Source organism: Linepithema humile, chromosome 2 (genome assembly GCF_040581485.1).
Source record: "Linepithema humile isolate Giens D197 chromosome 2, Lhum_UNIL_v1.0, whole genome shotgun sequence".
In the NCBI taxonomy this organism is placed as follows: Eukaryota; Metazoa; Arthropoda; class Insecta; order Hymenoptera; family Formicidae; genus Linepithema; species Linepithema humile.
This window is the reverse complement of record NC_090129.1, coordinates 18,469,473-18,483,915: the sequence shown is the minus strand read 5'-3', so window position 1 is coordinate 18,483,915 and position 14,443 is coordinate 18,469,473. Positions and strand designations below refer to the sequence as shown.

The window sequence follows — 14,443 nt, the reverse complement described above, 5'->3', positions numbered from 1 at the left end:
TTCTCAAATAAATAACGAAATTCAAGTGGATATTCAAAGCACCTCACATTACTCGAGGTATTGTACTTCGGAATATTATGTGCTCAGAATTAGCAATCGAGCGACGATTGTCTGAGTTATAGAGATCTTTACTTCATTGAGAAGGCAGCTTGATGTATAAGAATAATCAAGATTATAATGCCACAAATAAAATACGGAAATATTTCCCACAATAATATTATACTCAATTATATGAGACGTGAAGAAGTTATTAAATTCTGTTGTAATTAAGAAATGAAAAATATTGTCACAGAAATAATAAATAATCTTAAGACATAAGATAATTAAATAATGTCTTTGTACGTTTCAGAAATAACGAAGCAAATGTAAAATTTATGTCAATTAATAGAGAGGAAAAGCGTGCTGGAAATAAAAATTAATTTGATATGTTAGAATTGAATTATGCAGAAACAGATATCTCAAATTATCACGATTAGTCTAAAGTTTCATGTTACTGTATAAAAAATTTGACATAATTATAATAAATTTGATCTGTAAAAAGATATTTAAATCAATTTCTGCTTTTAATTTTAATGACAATCGTCCCTCGTTTACCGATGATTATCAATAGCACACGATTAAATAGCAATTAAATGTTATCATGAATTGTCATCTATTATTCAGACAATTGACGGCTATTAAACCGTGATAATCGCGAAAGGACTGTCTATATCAATCAACCAAATATATCCTTCTCAATCAATTGTGATTAAAAAAAAAAAATAAAATAAAAAAATATAATCAAACGATAGGTAGACACAATTGTGCGTCAAAATGGAAGGAAAAATCGAGAATGGTTCTTCATGCCGAAGATTCGATCGTATGCAACAACAAGGAGTAATTTAATTCGATTGCGGAGTAGTTCAAACGTTTAAATAAATTTCGTGTTCGACAGCGGCACTCTTCCTCGTTTCTCGCCTTCCTTCCTCCCTCATTGCTATTCATACATCCACCGTCTGGTTGTTCGATATCTTGGGGAAAGAAGAACGGAGGATGGCGAAGGGCCGGCCCATTTAAAGTCGCGCTTCCAATCTCAATTCAAGATCCCGATCTACATACCGGGCGGATCGTTTCGTATTACAGGCTCAAACGTCTCGTTTATTTTTAAGCTAGCATGAGGCCGCGATGTCGTAAGAATCGCGTCGCTTTCAAAGGCACGTAAAAAGAAATTTATTCGCGAGATTTAAGATCTTTTCTATCCGTAAATATTTATTCCAATTTTGAAAATAAAAGCTTTAGAAAAAATGTGTGCGGAGAAATGAAAATATTTAAAATATAAAATTCAAAGAATATTGTTCTGAATCCATGATTGAGATTTCAATTTTGCTACTTAAATATTTTTATATATTCTGGAAGAGAGAAGCATAAAATTGCACTTACATTAGAGCAATGTGAGCGAACGATGGAATCTTCGACAGTGAACGATTAAACTTTATACGAGATAATTGTCCAATTCCAATTTAAGTTTAGAATTTTACCTATCGATGCACAAAAGTTTTAACGTCTTATTTCGAAAATTTTTTCTTATAAAGAACTAATTGCATCAAGCTTATTGGATAACAGGTTTCTGAAGAATAATTTGCCATTTAATCCTGCTTATGAGTTGTCGCTGAATTGTATTAGTTTGTAGTTGTTGGCTCAATAATTGAGATAACATATAAAAATTAATTAAAAAATGTAGCGAAGGTACGCAGAATTTCTTCGTTTCGCGAAATAAAATTGTTTCGCCGAGAGCTAAAGCTAAATTCTTTGTACGTTGTGTTTGCAGCATTGAGGCTAATTACGTTATAACATTGTTTCCGTCATAATTAATTGTTTGCTTACGGTTCCGTGCTAAAAACTGCTCTCGGCCAGTCACGCATTCCATAATTGTTAATGCTGTCATAGAGTATGTATGCCGCATTCATCGCTCGCATATGCATCATTGGCGCGATTCATTCGTCAAACGCATCGCAAGAGACACATTTGTCACACATGCGTGTGATGCGTGTAAATATATACTTACGTCTCGTGTGCGGACAACCGCACACTTGAGTCTTAATGTTGCCTTAAATTATGATTGCGTGGCATGAGCGGAAGCGTACATCGATCCTGGACGTACAGTCAATATCAGTAATAAAAATAAAACAAAAATTAGCGTAAAAGTGCGATAAATTTTAAAATTATTAATTTTTAGAAAAGATAAAAATATCGATTTTCAATTGATGTGTTACAAAGTTATATGTTTCTTTATCGTGTTATAAAAATATATAAAGTATCATAAAGTGCGCTAAACTTTCTATTATCATTTCTATGGAAATAATAAGATATGGTTTCAAATATTATAAAAAAAGAATAAAGCAATTCTAAAAATTATAATAAAATATTTCCGTTTTAATATTAAAATATTTAAATAATGTTTTTACTGCGAGTCTTGTAATTAATTTAAACACTTCTTTTTATATAAAAAATTATTATCTCTAAGCAGTTGTATGAAAATATATGTCTGAATATATCAATTATTGTCTATATTAAAATTAAAGTTATCTTTATTTTAATGCTTTTAATTCTCTTTTTAGTTAGTTTTAGTTATAAAAAAAGCTTATCCGTTGGTAAGTAATATTCTCTGACGAGCCTTAAACACCGCAGCATCACTTAAAAGTAATTGCTGTGCCGAGCAGCATTCTACGTTGCTCGCAACTTTGACACCCAAAAAAAAAAAATGAGACGATAACAGGAAGTGGCTTCAGTTTAGTACGCGGCAACTCTCACCCGGAAGTCCGCTCTAAACGTGAGAGTGATGCTACGATGAACCTTCTCGTTTATGCACTTTGTTGATAACAAACTTCGCACATTGTTGCGAGAGTACTGTCGATTATGCTCATAAACCATGTTATATCCATGTTACGACCATCGTAATAGTTGTTAGTAAACGTTAAAATTAATCTGTTAATTTTGGTAATTAACGGATCAAAAATTTTATATTTTCATCAAATATTTTAATAATTTAATAATTTTATGACATATAATTTAATAATTTAATGCTTTAATAATATACACTATATGTGTTTTAGGATTCCTATCAGAAAATATAAAAAATTATTCTTACTTTAAATTATTTAATTAAATAAAATAAAATAATTGTTTTAATTGTGGTAAAATATAAAACTTTCAGAAATTCAAACTTATTATTTATTATATTTTATTTTTGAGATGTAAGATAATAAATATATGTAAATAAAATAAATTTCTGAAATATAATGCGCAAAAAATTGAATTTTTCTTTCAAAAATGCAATCAATTTTTGCCAATTAAAATCCAGGTCTTCATCATTGCAATTTATAGCTGTCTAGGATCGACGCAGACGCTCCAATGCATACATCGACAGAAAGAAACCAAATAAGAATTCTGTACAAGATACACACAGACAGACACGCAAAAGTTAACCCCGTAAACTCAACGTAGATATATATGATAGAATAAATTTCTTATATAAATATATCCAAAATTACTTCACAACACCGACAATCGCCTTTTACAAGGTGCTAATAATAATTATACTCGTTCATTCATGTCACAACAGTTTGCTCGAATCCCAATTCACGATAAAACTTATTAAACAAAATCCCGTACACGTAATTGCATGTCACGTAACGTGCGTTTATGCACATCAATACAATTCGATCAATAAACGCCGGATTATTTATCCGACATTAAATTGGAGAAGGTATTTAATCCGGTAACTGCACTTACAATTAGCAATAAATTTGCATTTACAATGGCATAACTTTTGTACGATTAACAATTTACTTTAGTCCTCTGCAATAGAACAAATTAAATCCTGATTTTTGATTTTACAATTAAATTGTAATGTTTGCTTTGGATGGTGACATAAATTTAATACACCACACACACACACACGCGCAATTACGTGTACGATGGAAATAATTATGAACACATGGATAGAGAGAGAAAGAGAGACAACTTTACAAATCGTATATTATAGTTGAACTTACCAACGCAGGGATTGCGATTCACCATCGAGAAGATTTTGTCGCATTTCTTGCCATGAAGATTAATCGGACATATGCAGCCGAACATCGGTGATAATCGCAGTTGAGTCCAGGACTCATGGCACGCATCTCTGAAACGATAATGACATAATATGTAATTAAATATTATAACATTTTGCGTATGCTGCAAATTTTAGAATGTAAAATTCAATAAAAATGTTTAAAATATTTATCACACAAATATATTTATGTGATAATGCGTTTGATATAAATATGTATAAATATTCAATACAGATTTGTTTGACAAAGTATATAATATATATATATATAATAATATTAGAGATTATAACTTAATAATGAAAAGTGAGTAAAATGCATTTAAAGAAGGTTATCTTTGCAAATAAAAATTTCGTATTACACGTTCAAATGCATAATTCGAAATCCCATTAAAGGGTCACTGTGGCGCATTGTAATTGTGACCCCTGCTAAACATTATTAATTAATCGCGATGTATTCCCGCTTCGCCTTTGGCCATGTAAATCTCTCGCGCGGAGGATTAATGACTAGCCATCAAATATCGGCGTTTTGCCAAGTACATTGACCTACATCTGCGCCCCAATAGCCGTTAATAAATATTAAAATACGCAAACTCCGATATTCACCGAGCTGCCTTCAATATTTCGCAATATTTTTGCGCACGTCTGTGTTCCAATAATCCGCGGTAATTGCAAGACATTATCGACGGGATACATATCGGAATTTCAATATGCGCATAATTAGTGATTGTTATCCGTGTATACTAATACAACATGGAAATAATGGTATGTTTTTTTATAAATCCGCCAATTTTTAATAGCTCAATAGTGAAATTGTAAATAATTAAATTTTTATGATAATTCACGAGATTAAAATGAGCTTCACAATTTCTGATTGAGTTAACGGAAACTCGATGCTGTTATTAAAATTACAATAAAATATTGGGTTTAGAATTATTTGACCTCAGGTATTAAATAACACAAAAGTATGAATACATAATAGCAATAAATCATACGCATGTGTAATTTAATATTTGTTCCTGTGAAGCTACCTGTGACATCGATTTTATTATTTTAAAATTTGAATGAATATTTTATTTTAGTCATTATAAATATATATTTCTAGAAAATTTGTGCGGATTGGAATCTATGAATCAGCGCTATTGCCTTTTAGATTAGAATTGGAAAGCGATATTTTGAACATTCCCAGAACAGAACTCAATATTGCAAGCTCTATATTATTGAAAATTTAAAAAAAAAAAAAAACATTAAATATTTATTAATAAATATAAGTTTTATATTGTTCTATATAGTAATAATAAATAGTACACAAAATATTCAATTGAATAAATTGCTATAAAAGATATAAATCTTAATAGAAAAATTTTTTACAAATAAAAATGTTTATGATTTTTATTTGTTAGACAGAGTATTATAAATACATATAATATTGTTCAATAATATATTTTTAACTTTGACGCAACACTTTTATAGATAGAACAACGATTACATTTTCTAGTTTATTCGTAAAAGAAACTCGCCTAATTTATGAAATATAATTGATTTAATTATATGAAATGTAAAAACTAAAATTGGATTAAAAAATTGATACACTATTATTATTAGTCTTCCGAGTAATTTTCCCTCATCGATATATTTTTGTTTTTATTTCGGTTTCGATTTTTTCTTCTTATTTTAGGTTCAATTCACGTACACATACACGTTACAGATTACAGATAACATTGAAAAACTTCGTTCATCATAGCTGTAAATCGTAGTTCCTTTTCTCTGTCATAGAACTTTTGTTAGCTTCGTGAACCCAATCGTGGTTACACTCTGAGCCACATCTAGCACGAGAACTGAGATCAAGAATCGAAAACTCAACTCTTTCCTCCCTCTTTTTCCTTTTCCAAAGCTAACGTAAAAACTTTACGCGAGTTTCTGACCAATCGATTGTCAAACTTACACCGGAACACTTAACGGACTTTCCCTGCACACCGATATTTCGCCGCTCGATGTACCTAATAATGCACCAACTGATTAAAATTTCTTCGTTAATAATGAATAATTTTCAATTATTTTGTAATATACAAAAAAAATGAAAAAGAAAGAGATATTAAGTTCAATTACAAAATTCTAAAGTATTTATTATTTGGTGTTTCTTCAAAGATACCTTTAGTATCTGTAAGCTATTCGTGTGCTGTTTTAAATACAACTTGAGCAAGATAATTAGGATAAATTAAAACTCACTACAATAACGATAATTAGAAACGTGTGTTAATAATAGAGCACAGCTAAATATTGATTGCTAAATAAAAATAATAATGTTGATAACAATTTTATAATTAATTTATTTGCTAGCTCTCGTAAAAATGTCCTTTAGCATGCATTTCGTGATGTTTAATCTGCAATCTTAGGCACTTAGCCTAAATTTTTCTTGTTGAGTCAATGCCGTACTTTGGTCACTTTTATCGAAAAGAATAAAAAAAAAAATGTGGGACACGAGCGCTTGGGGAGAGTAAAGGGTAGGTAAAGGGAAATTCGACGTGGAGACTCAAGCTCAAAATTATTTGGGTTAATGGTACATACGCTACGATGAATCTTGCTCGTCGAATTAGAGGTCAAAGGAAGCAAAAGCGAGCGGATGGTAAAGCTAGAACTGAAGAGATGGCGAGAGCGAGGAAGGAAGATGCATCAAAGGGTGCAAAGGTCCACATAAGAACGAGAACGCAAGTCACGTTTCATTCCACATCACGTGATTTTGTTTGACCTCCCCTTCTTTCTTTTTGAATATAATGCTGCGAGAAATTTTATTATTGTATCATAGTGTTAAAGTATTTTATTATTTATCCTTATAAAAACTATTCACGTATGCAATTAATTTCAAAGCAGAAATAAGTAACATGTTGCTTTACAATTACTTGATTGGTTCTCTAGTCCTGTCGATAAATTTTACATTTTAAATTTGGTTATTTTAAAGTAATTCAAATTTATTATCATAAATTATTGAATGTTAAAAATTACATCATGAATAGATTAAAATTAATCGTGTATGTAATAACTTATATACTTTCGCAATATGAGAAATATATTTTTTATTTCAATCTTCAAATAGATTCTTGTGAAAGGTTAAAAGTCAAAGTCGAAATTCACAAATGTTTAATATAGATACTATGATCACAAAGTCACACGTAAAGAAATCTCCGTGACCTCTTCTTTCATATACAATGTCCCTCAAGATGTAGCCAAGTTTACGGTAATCTCATACATAAATTAAATCGGAAGTGACAAGCCGCAGGACTTTTTCGAGCGAACTTTATCATATAGACGGTGCAAACTTCGCGATTGCTACAAAGAAATCAGTGCAACCTCGTGACCCTGTTGATTTTTAATCGACTCTGTAGTTGTAGGAAAATTTTGACATATATTCTTGAATTCAGCTTCATTTATATAACAACAAAATATTTACTTCTTTATTTTGCAACAAATTATCTTACTTGGCGCTCGCTAACAATCATTGTTATTCCATCTTCGTTACACTTGATCGCTTTGCTACTACTGAATTCAAGTAGCAGCTGCGAATTTCGCGCAGCACCGCGCAAAGTTTCAGCAAATTTCGCGACCCAGTGACCCGTACGTATACGCCATCGGCGTAAATAAATCGTACCACGGCAATGTAAATACATGCACACATATATAACCGGTTGAAATAAAAAAAAAAATAGTAAATAAGAGATTCGTGATTATCATATGCCGAAATCTTCGATCTGAAAATTCGTCGGTTCTGCGTCTTGTAGTTCGATCAGTAAGTGGCATATTTGTTTCCGTTTCATCGATCGAGGAAATTGTTCCGATTGAGGAAATTGTTTCGATAGAAAGTTTACTTCCTAAAACAATTCATTCTCTCTTCAATGTATTAATAAGAGGGGCTCTTTTCAAACTTTCCTTCAATTTCAAAATTTCATAAAAAGATAAAAAAATACAACATTGATTTTCAAAGTTAATATATAAAAAAAAATTGCAAAAAATTATATACTCTAAGACAAAACCCGAAAATTCGTGTAAAACGTATCACTATCGAATCTTTCGAACATTAGCTAATTAATAGTTTTACAATAATGAAATAACATTAATATAAATGAATCATAGCTACAACATTATTGTAATATTATTTAATTGCAGTATCTTGTTATATCATGTGTTGCTAAAATCACATGAATTTAATGTAATAACATAAAATCACATGTAATAAGTTTTCAGTATTTTATCTTAATTGATTATAAATAACGACACTAATTATTTCTTAAATGATAGATGGCATTCAAATAACTACTACGTCGAATTCTCGTAAGTTCCGGCCGAGTTGAACGAGACCGAGATTGGCGCGAGGATCGATAGCGAGACGAAGTGGTACAGACGCGAATTAGTCAGCCGCTTCTGCAGAGGAAATCGCGATGGCTCGTAGGAGTTTCCGCGACTAAAAGTGTCGACGACAGACGCTTGAGACGTCGTTTCCTCGTGTTCTACAGTCGACCGGTGGTTTTGCCTTGTTTCAAAGATAAACTATAATCCCTGAGCCATTATAATGCGATTCAGAATAGACAGGAGATTTCAAAATGGAACAAAACAAATGGAACATTAACAAATTATTAAAGACGTAAATGTCCGACTGAAAAAGCGTTGCAGTGAGAAAATATTTCACAATGTTCTATTCATGATTTGCCATGAAATAAGTGTTTCAATATTCAATAAAATATTGAAAGGTTAAACAAATATTTTTACTCAAGTTTCAAGAGCAATATCTTTGACTAATGTAAAATCGATTTGATTTCAAGAGAGAGAGAGAGAGAGAGAGGCACGTTTACAATTTACGTAATTATATTCTTCCCGTTCTCGTGAGATATCAAAATCTCTAAAAGATTTCTCGAAATGTTAGTACAGGAAACGTTGTAAAGTATCGCGAAGGAAAATGTGCGAAATGTATGGCTTAAATTCAATAAGCACGTAGAATCCTGAAATATATTAACGCGTGCTTAATATTCGGTACGAGTTAAAATTCTGTTAACATCGCTATATCCAGTCCAGATGTTACGATTTCTGCGATTTATTTATTACGCAAGAATGCAAAATTAATTCGCAGAAAAATATGTATTGTAAACTGACTGATTATTCGTTAACTATCGGTTCTTGGCAAAAAAATTGATTAACATTAATGTTATTTATTTCGAAAGCATTTCTATTCCTGTAAGAATTTATTTTTACATGCATACTTGTGTTCAGAGATATGTTTTTGCATACATATATATAAAAACAACTTATGTTTATAAAGGCAATTGTTTTAATGGGCGTTAAACGAGCTTCTCAAAAGTTTGATTGTCCGCGATAAAATAGCCGGGTTATCGCGAATGAATTACATCGAGGGTCCCATATGTGGCCGATATGCCCGCAACAGAGACTCACTCTGCGGCCGCCCGAGCTCGAGCGAATTCACTCTAGTTTTGCACAAGCCTGACGGCTTTTCCGACGAATGCGGCCGCTTGAACGTCGACAAAAGCTATGCATAGTCGGCATCGAAAAGCTACTGAATAATGTATCAAACAGTCTATCGAACCACGCTCAAATGATTAACGACGCAAGATCCGAAAAGTCGAACAACTTTTTTTGCTCACGTCCACTTTCCTCCTTTCTCGTCTTTCCAAATTTTTTAACTTCTTCACATGTCTCTTCAAGTGAGAAGCTATAAAATGCCACAAAGATATAATTCTTAGATTAGAAATTATTATTCAAATATCTGATAGCGAATGGATTGGATGGTTTAAAATAATGCCACTCGCGCGCGCGAAAGTTTTTTTTATTTCAATGTCAGTGATTTCGTGAGATTTTTAAATTTGACTATCATCAATGTTCACGAACGTGCAAGTAGCAGCATCTCTTACAGACCATCCTTCCAATGTGTAAAGTTGTAGTCTCGACGATGGAGACCAGCGACTAGCAGCTTGGTTAAGGGTTGTTTGACAGCGAGTACGAAGCTCAACTCGGGACAACCCTTACACCTATCACGTGACGATACGGTCTCATTAAAATTCATAAGGCGACTCGCCGGTTCCCGCTTTAGCGCCTTGCGTCGTACGGAGAGTGCGCATTATATATTTATAGATGCCCTCAAATATATAAAGGGTGTCTCAGACTTTCGCGCGCATATTCAACGATGCGAAATGAACGTGTCGCACATTTTGCGTATTCTTTGTTAGATTGGCTTTGTCTCATTTACTATTTCAACATTTCAATTATATGCGCATAGAAATATATTTTTATCTCATTGTATAATAATAAAAAAAGATTTATTTTTAGACACTTTTTCTACAGATTTATTCTCCTTTTCACAATTTCAACATTTCAATATATACACGTGGAAAGATATTTACCTCATTGTAATAAAAATATTTATAATATTCGAAAGCAACATGTTAAAGAAGTAAACTCTGAAAATCTTGGTAATATTTGCATAAAAATGGCATAATGATACTAAAGATAAGTTCTAAAAGTTGATTAACAAACTGCACCGTGTAAAGAATAAAAGGTCAGTTGATAGTAAATATTTATTAAAGTTTTATTTTTGCCAGTTACTTCTTTAGCAGGTCTTCAATGATGAAAAATATCCACGCGTATATAATTACTGCAAGTCGCGTCAAAGCAGAAGCCCACGGAAACTATATTTACTTTTATCTCTCTGCCTTCTCTTCACCCCTCCCCCCTCCATCGCATCCAGAGATTGTCTCCTCTCCCTCTACCCACTACCCACGCCGAGAGAACCACTTTTACTCGCTCCTTTTTACTTTCTTTTTCTTCAATTCTCTCGGAAAGTTACGCCGAAGTCGATGGGCTTGAAGTTCCGCTGGAAACTCGCAGTTGTTACTGCGTTCTGCGATTGTGAGCGTTGGATGCGCTCACGCGCGCGCGCACATAGGAAAAGTTTGCAATTAGCGCTAATTACGCTCGAATGGTCGACAATTAATTCGCGCAATCTGCCCCTCAATCTCGGTCACGGTTACCGGGGTTTTGCGAAATAGCACATTGATGCAGCTGCGTTTCGACTGACTGATGATGTCGTGCAAAAAAAAAGCCAGAAATAATTTGGCATCTTCTGAATGATTCATTATGTAAAATTGCATAATTTACTATTGGTAATAAAAGCGTGAACATTCGTACATTAATTCTTTTTCTCCTTCCCGATTTTCGTACATGTTGAATGTTTTATTATAAAAAAATTTACAACGTAAAAACAAGTTTTCTGCCGTCAATATAATATTTATATGCGTAATATTTGTTTCCATTTCATATATAAAAAATGTAAACATATGTAAATGGTGAAATAAAGTATGCCAAATAGTCGCTGATATTTTACTTAATTGAGAAGCTTAATAGCTTTGCTACTTAATTACTGTCATTTGTCTTATAAATACTCAATCAAAATGTACGCTAAATTTATGGTTATATTATTAATCAATAATAAATTTGTTATTTTTCCAAATGCAAAGTTGTGTACAATTTTCTTACATTTTTATAGCTATAAATTTTAGAACGCTTAATGTTTTTCTTAATGAATGAATATATACAATATTTTACATTCTAAAGTGTTCTGGGGTCGCATTTTACGAATATGAAATCGTATTTCACACCGGGCGAGCATACGGAGGCAACGGTATTCATGATGAAGGCAATGCTACATTACTCTTTATTCATATCCTGAGAAAGTTGCAATAACTTCAGCACCGCGCGATAAATGAAAAGTTTTATCGAAGTTTGCGCTGCACTTGCGCGGATTGCACGCGTTCCGCGCGCGCCAAACTTCGATATTAACGCTAATTAGAGACGAGATTAATTTCAGTACAAGAACCGCCATCCTGTTGATAACTCGTAAAAAGAGAAAGATAAGTTCAGCAAAGCGAATTTAATTGCAGAGATAATAATAGTGAAAAAAAAAACGCTTCCATAATTCTTTCAACACCGGAAATTATAACATTATGTCAACTATCGTCAAGCAATAATCGTTAAAGGAATGTTAACTTCTAACGTAAGTGACGAAGGAATCCATAGACAAACATTGTAATCAAAATGGTTATAACGAGCATATTCTGTACATGACGCAATTTCAATTTACCTTTGTCTAATTTATGCGCTTCTATTTACCTAGATAACAATTCACGAATGTAAAGATGGACATGCATCGCGCAATACGCTGCGTTAATTGACTATCTAATTGTGTTAATTGACTCGCACATTTGCAATCGCTCTTGTAACCAATGGCAAGAGTCGTATCGTTGCTATCGCACTCCTTCGTCGCGACGTGCCGGAATTCGCGCTGAAACCATCGAAAATCCCATTACGGAACTACGTCGTCGTAATTATGGCGTGGCGGGTTGCATACGTGCCGCACGTACGTTGCATCCCGCTGCGTTTGCACACATTCATGCATATGTACACGAGCACTCATCACGGTTCGCAACGCGACGAGAAATTTAGTACGCGATAAGGTCGTTGCCACCAAAAGAGCGTTTGCAGAATTATGACTGATTTTTAGGAAGAGATAGCTAAAGAATGAGGGTGCTAAATTTCAACTTTTTCCGTATATTACTTCGTAAAAATAAATTGCTTTTTATATTTCTCGAATAAATGTAATGTATTGTAATTTCAAGCATTTATTTTTCGAACACATCCCGTTATTTATTGTTTAAAATAAGAGTAATTTTGCAAATCTCCGGGAAACTTAATGCGCATGTATATATTGTCGCAGCTCAGAGCGCGGCCAGAGATGCGCGTCGCGATAATATTGTTTTTGTAAACATTTCAGAAAATTGCAACTGATTTTTAGATTTTCTGACGCAAAAAAAAAAAAAAACTAGCGACGGAAAAATAGGGGCACTTCTAAATTTGTGGCTCGCGCAACTAATATGCAGAAAAAGAGGACAGCCTTTGTAAAAGCCTTTCTTCTCTCGCGTGGTATTGTTATCGCGACGTTTTTAGAAAACGCAACTTACAGAAGTGCATTCAACGCTCGGAGAGACCCTTGCGGAGGGCATTCAAGATTCATCAGCGTAATGCGATCACAATGATTAAGGGCAGTGCAGCAGGACGGTGCCGGCGAGAGAACGGGCGAGAAAGAGGGCGGGAGGGGAGAGAGACAGAGGCTGAAGAGGGGCGCATGGAAAACCGGTGGCAGGTGGAAGAGCCTCGTTCTCACCTGCATATTGTATGCCGTATGCTGCGAGTTTACCGCACTGAATTACCACCGTTCCCCCGCGGTTGCCTTCATGGCGCGTCTCTACCCCCCCCCCCCCCCCCCCGTTAATCCCACCCCAACTCATCCTCGCTCGCTCACTCGCTCGCTTGCTTGTGCGCTTGTGCATGCCAGGCACGAGACTAACGCATAAATTAACACTTTGCCCTCTTCGTTCCGCCGGGCCCGGAAATTCTTCGGGACGCCGGCCGCGCTCGAATCCCGGTGTAATTAACCTTCAAGTTAACTCCGCGCGTCGCGGTTAGTATTGTTATCGGAATCTCGCGAATTAGGGCAATTCCGGGGGCGCGCGAGAGCGGGATATCGGCCTCGATCGCGAGAATCGCCACGGGATTTCGGGTTCTGCTGAAAATTGTGCTGATGGATGGTGCTCGATTTAATTCCCGTATGGCCGCGCGTTAAAAACTAGATATACTTTTTCAAATTTACTTTCCGATATAATTAAATTCTTTGTCCGCAAACGTTGTGATAACATTTTTCAAGTCTGATCCGCAATCCGTATATCGATGTTATAAAGTTATACGATAAAACAATAGATTGGAATAATCTAATTATTCCGATATACTTTCCAAATAAAAATAAAAGTAAGAAAATTTTTTGGTATTTAAAATAACCATGGAATTTTACTTTAAGCAATTTAAAATAAACTTCGTACAAACGGACGAAACGATAAAAGCGTAATAATTTAAGAATGAAAAATTTGCGTCTCTCAAATGTATTGTGTAAAATAAGAGGTTTATATATAAACCTTGTAGATTTCTCAATGCACTCCCGCAATTTGAAAATAAACACTTCTAGTACTTTCTTTAGCTACCTTTACCATGTCAAGACGCAATGATGCGTTTTGACGCGCGAGCGCGTAATTCCCGGTCGTGCTCGGCGTCAGGACGTGCGTAAAAAGAGGCAGCGGAGAATGAGCTGGACCGGAAAGGATGCAGGCGGGCAAAGCGGGGATGGCGCTTTCAACCGCATTGCAGAATTACCCGACCAAGTTCCTGCTCGGAGAGCATAAAACAACCGCCAGCGGCTGCTGGCCGACGCCAAATTTATGACGCGCTTATACACCGAAATAGAAAGCG

The 14,443-nt window shown here is 34.2% G+C and overlaps 1 protein-coding gene across 12 annotated transcripts in view; it reads right to left on the bottom strand.

Moving 5' to 3' along the window:
• The window catches only part of Gfrl (Glial cell line-derived neurotrophic family receptor-like), a 342,717-nt gene that overhangs the window by 54,743 nt on the left and 273,531 nt on the right, over window positions 1-14,443 (bottom strand). For all 12 annotated transcript variants that reach the window (XM_067349567.1, XM_067349568.1, XM_067349570.1 and 9 more), the window contains one exon: window positions 4,035-4,162. In XM_067349567.1, coding sequence (XP_067205668.1) covers window positions 4,035-4,162 — 128 coding nt within the window. The remainder of the gene's footprint in view (window positions 1-4,034; window positions 4,163-14,443) is intronic.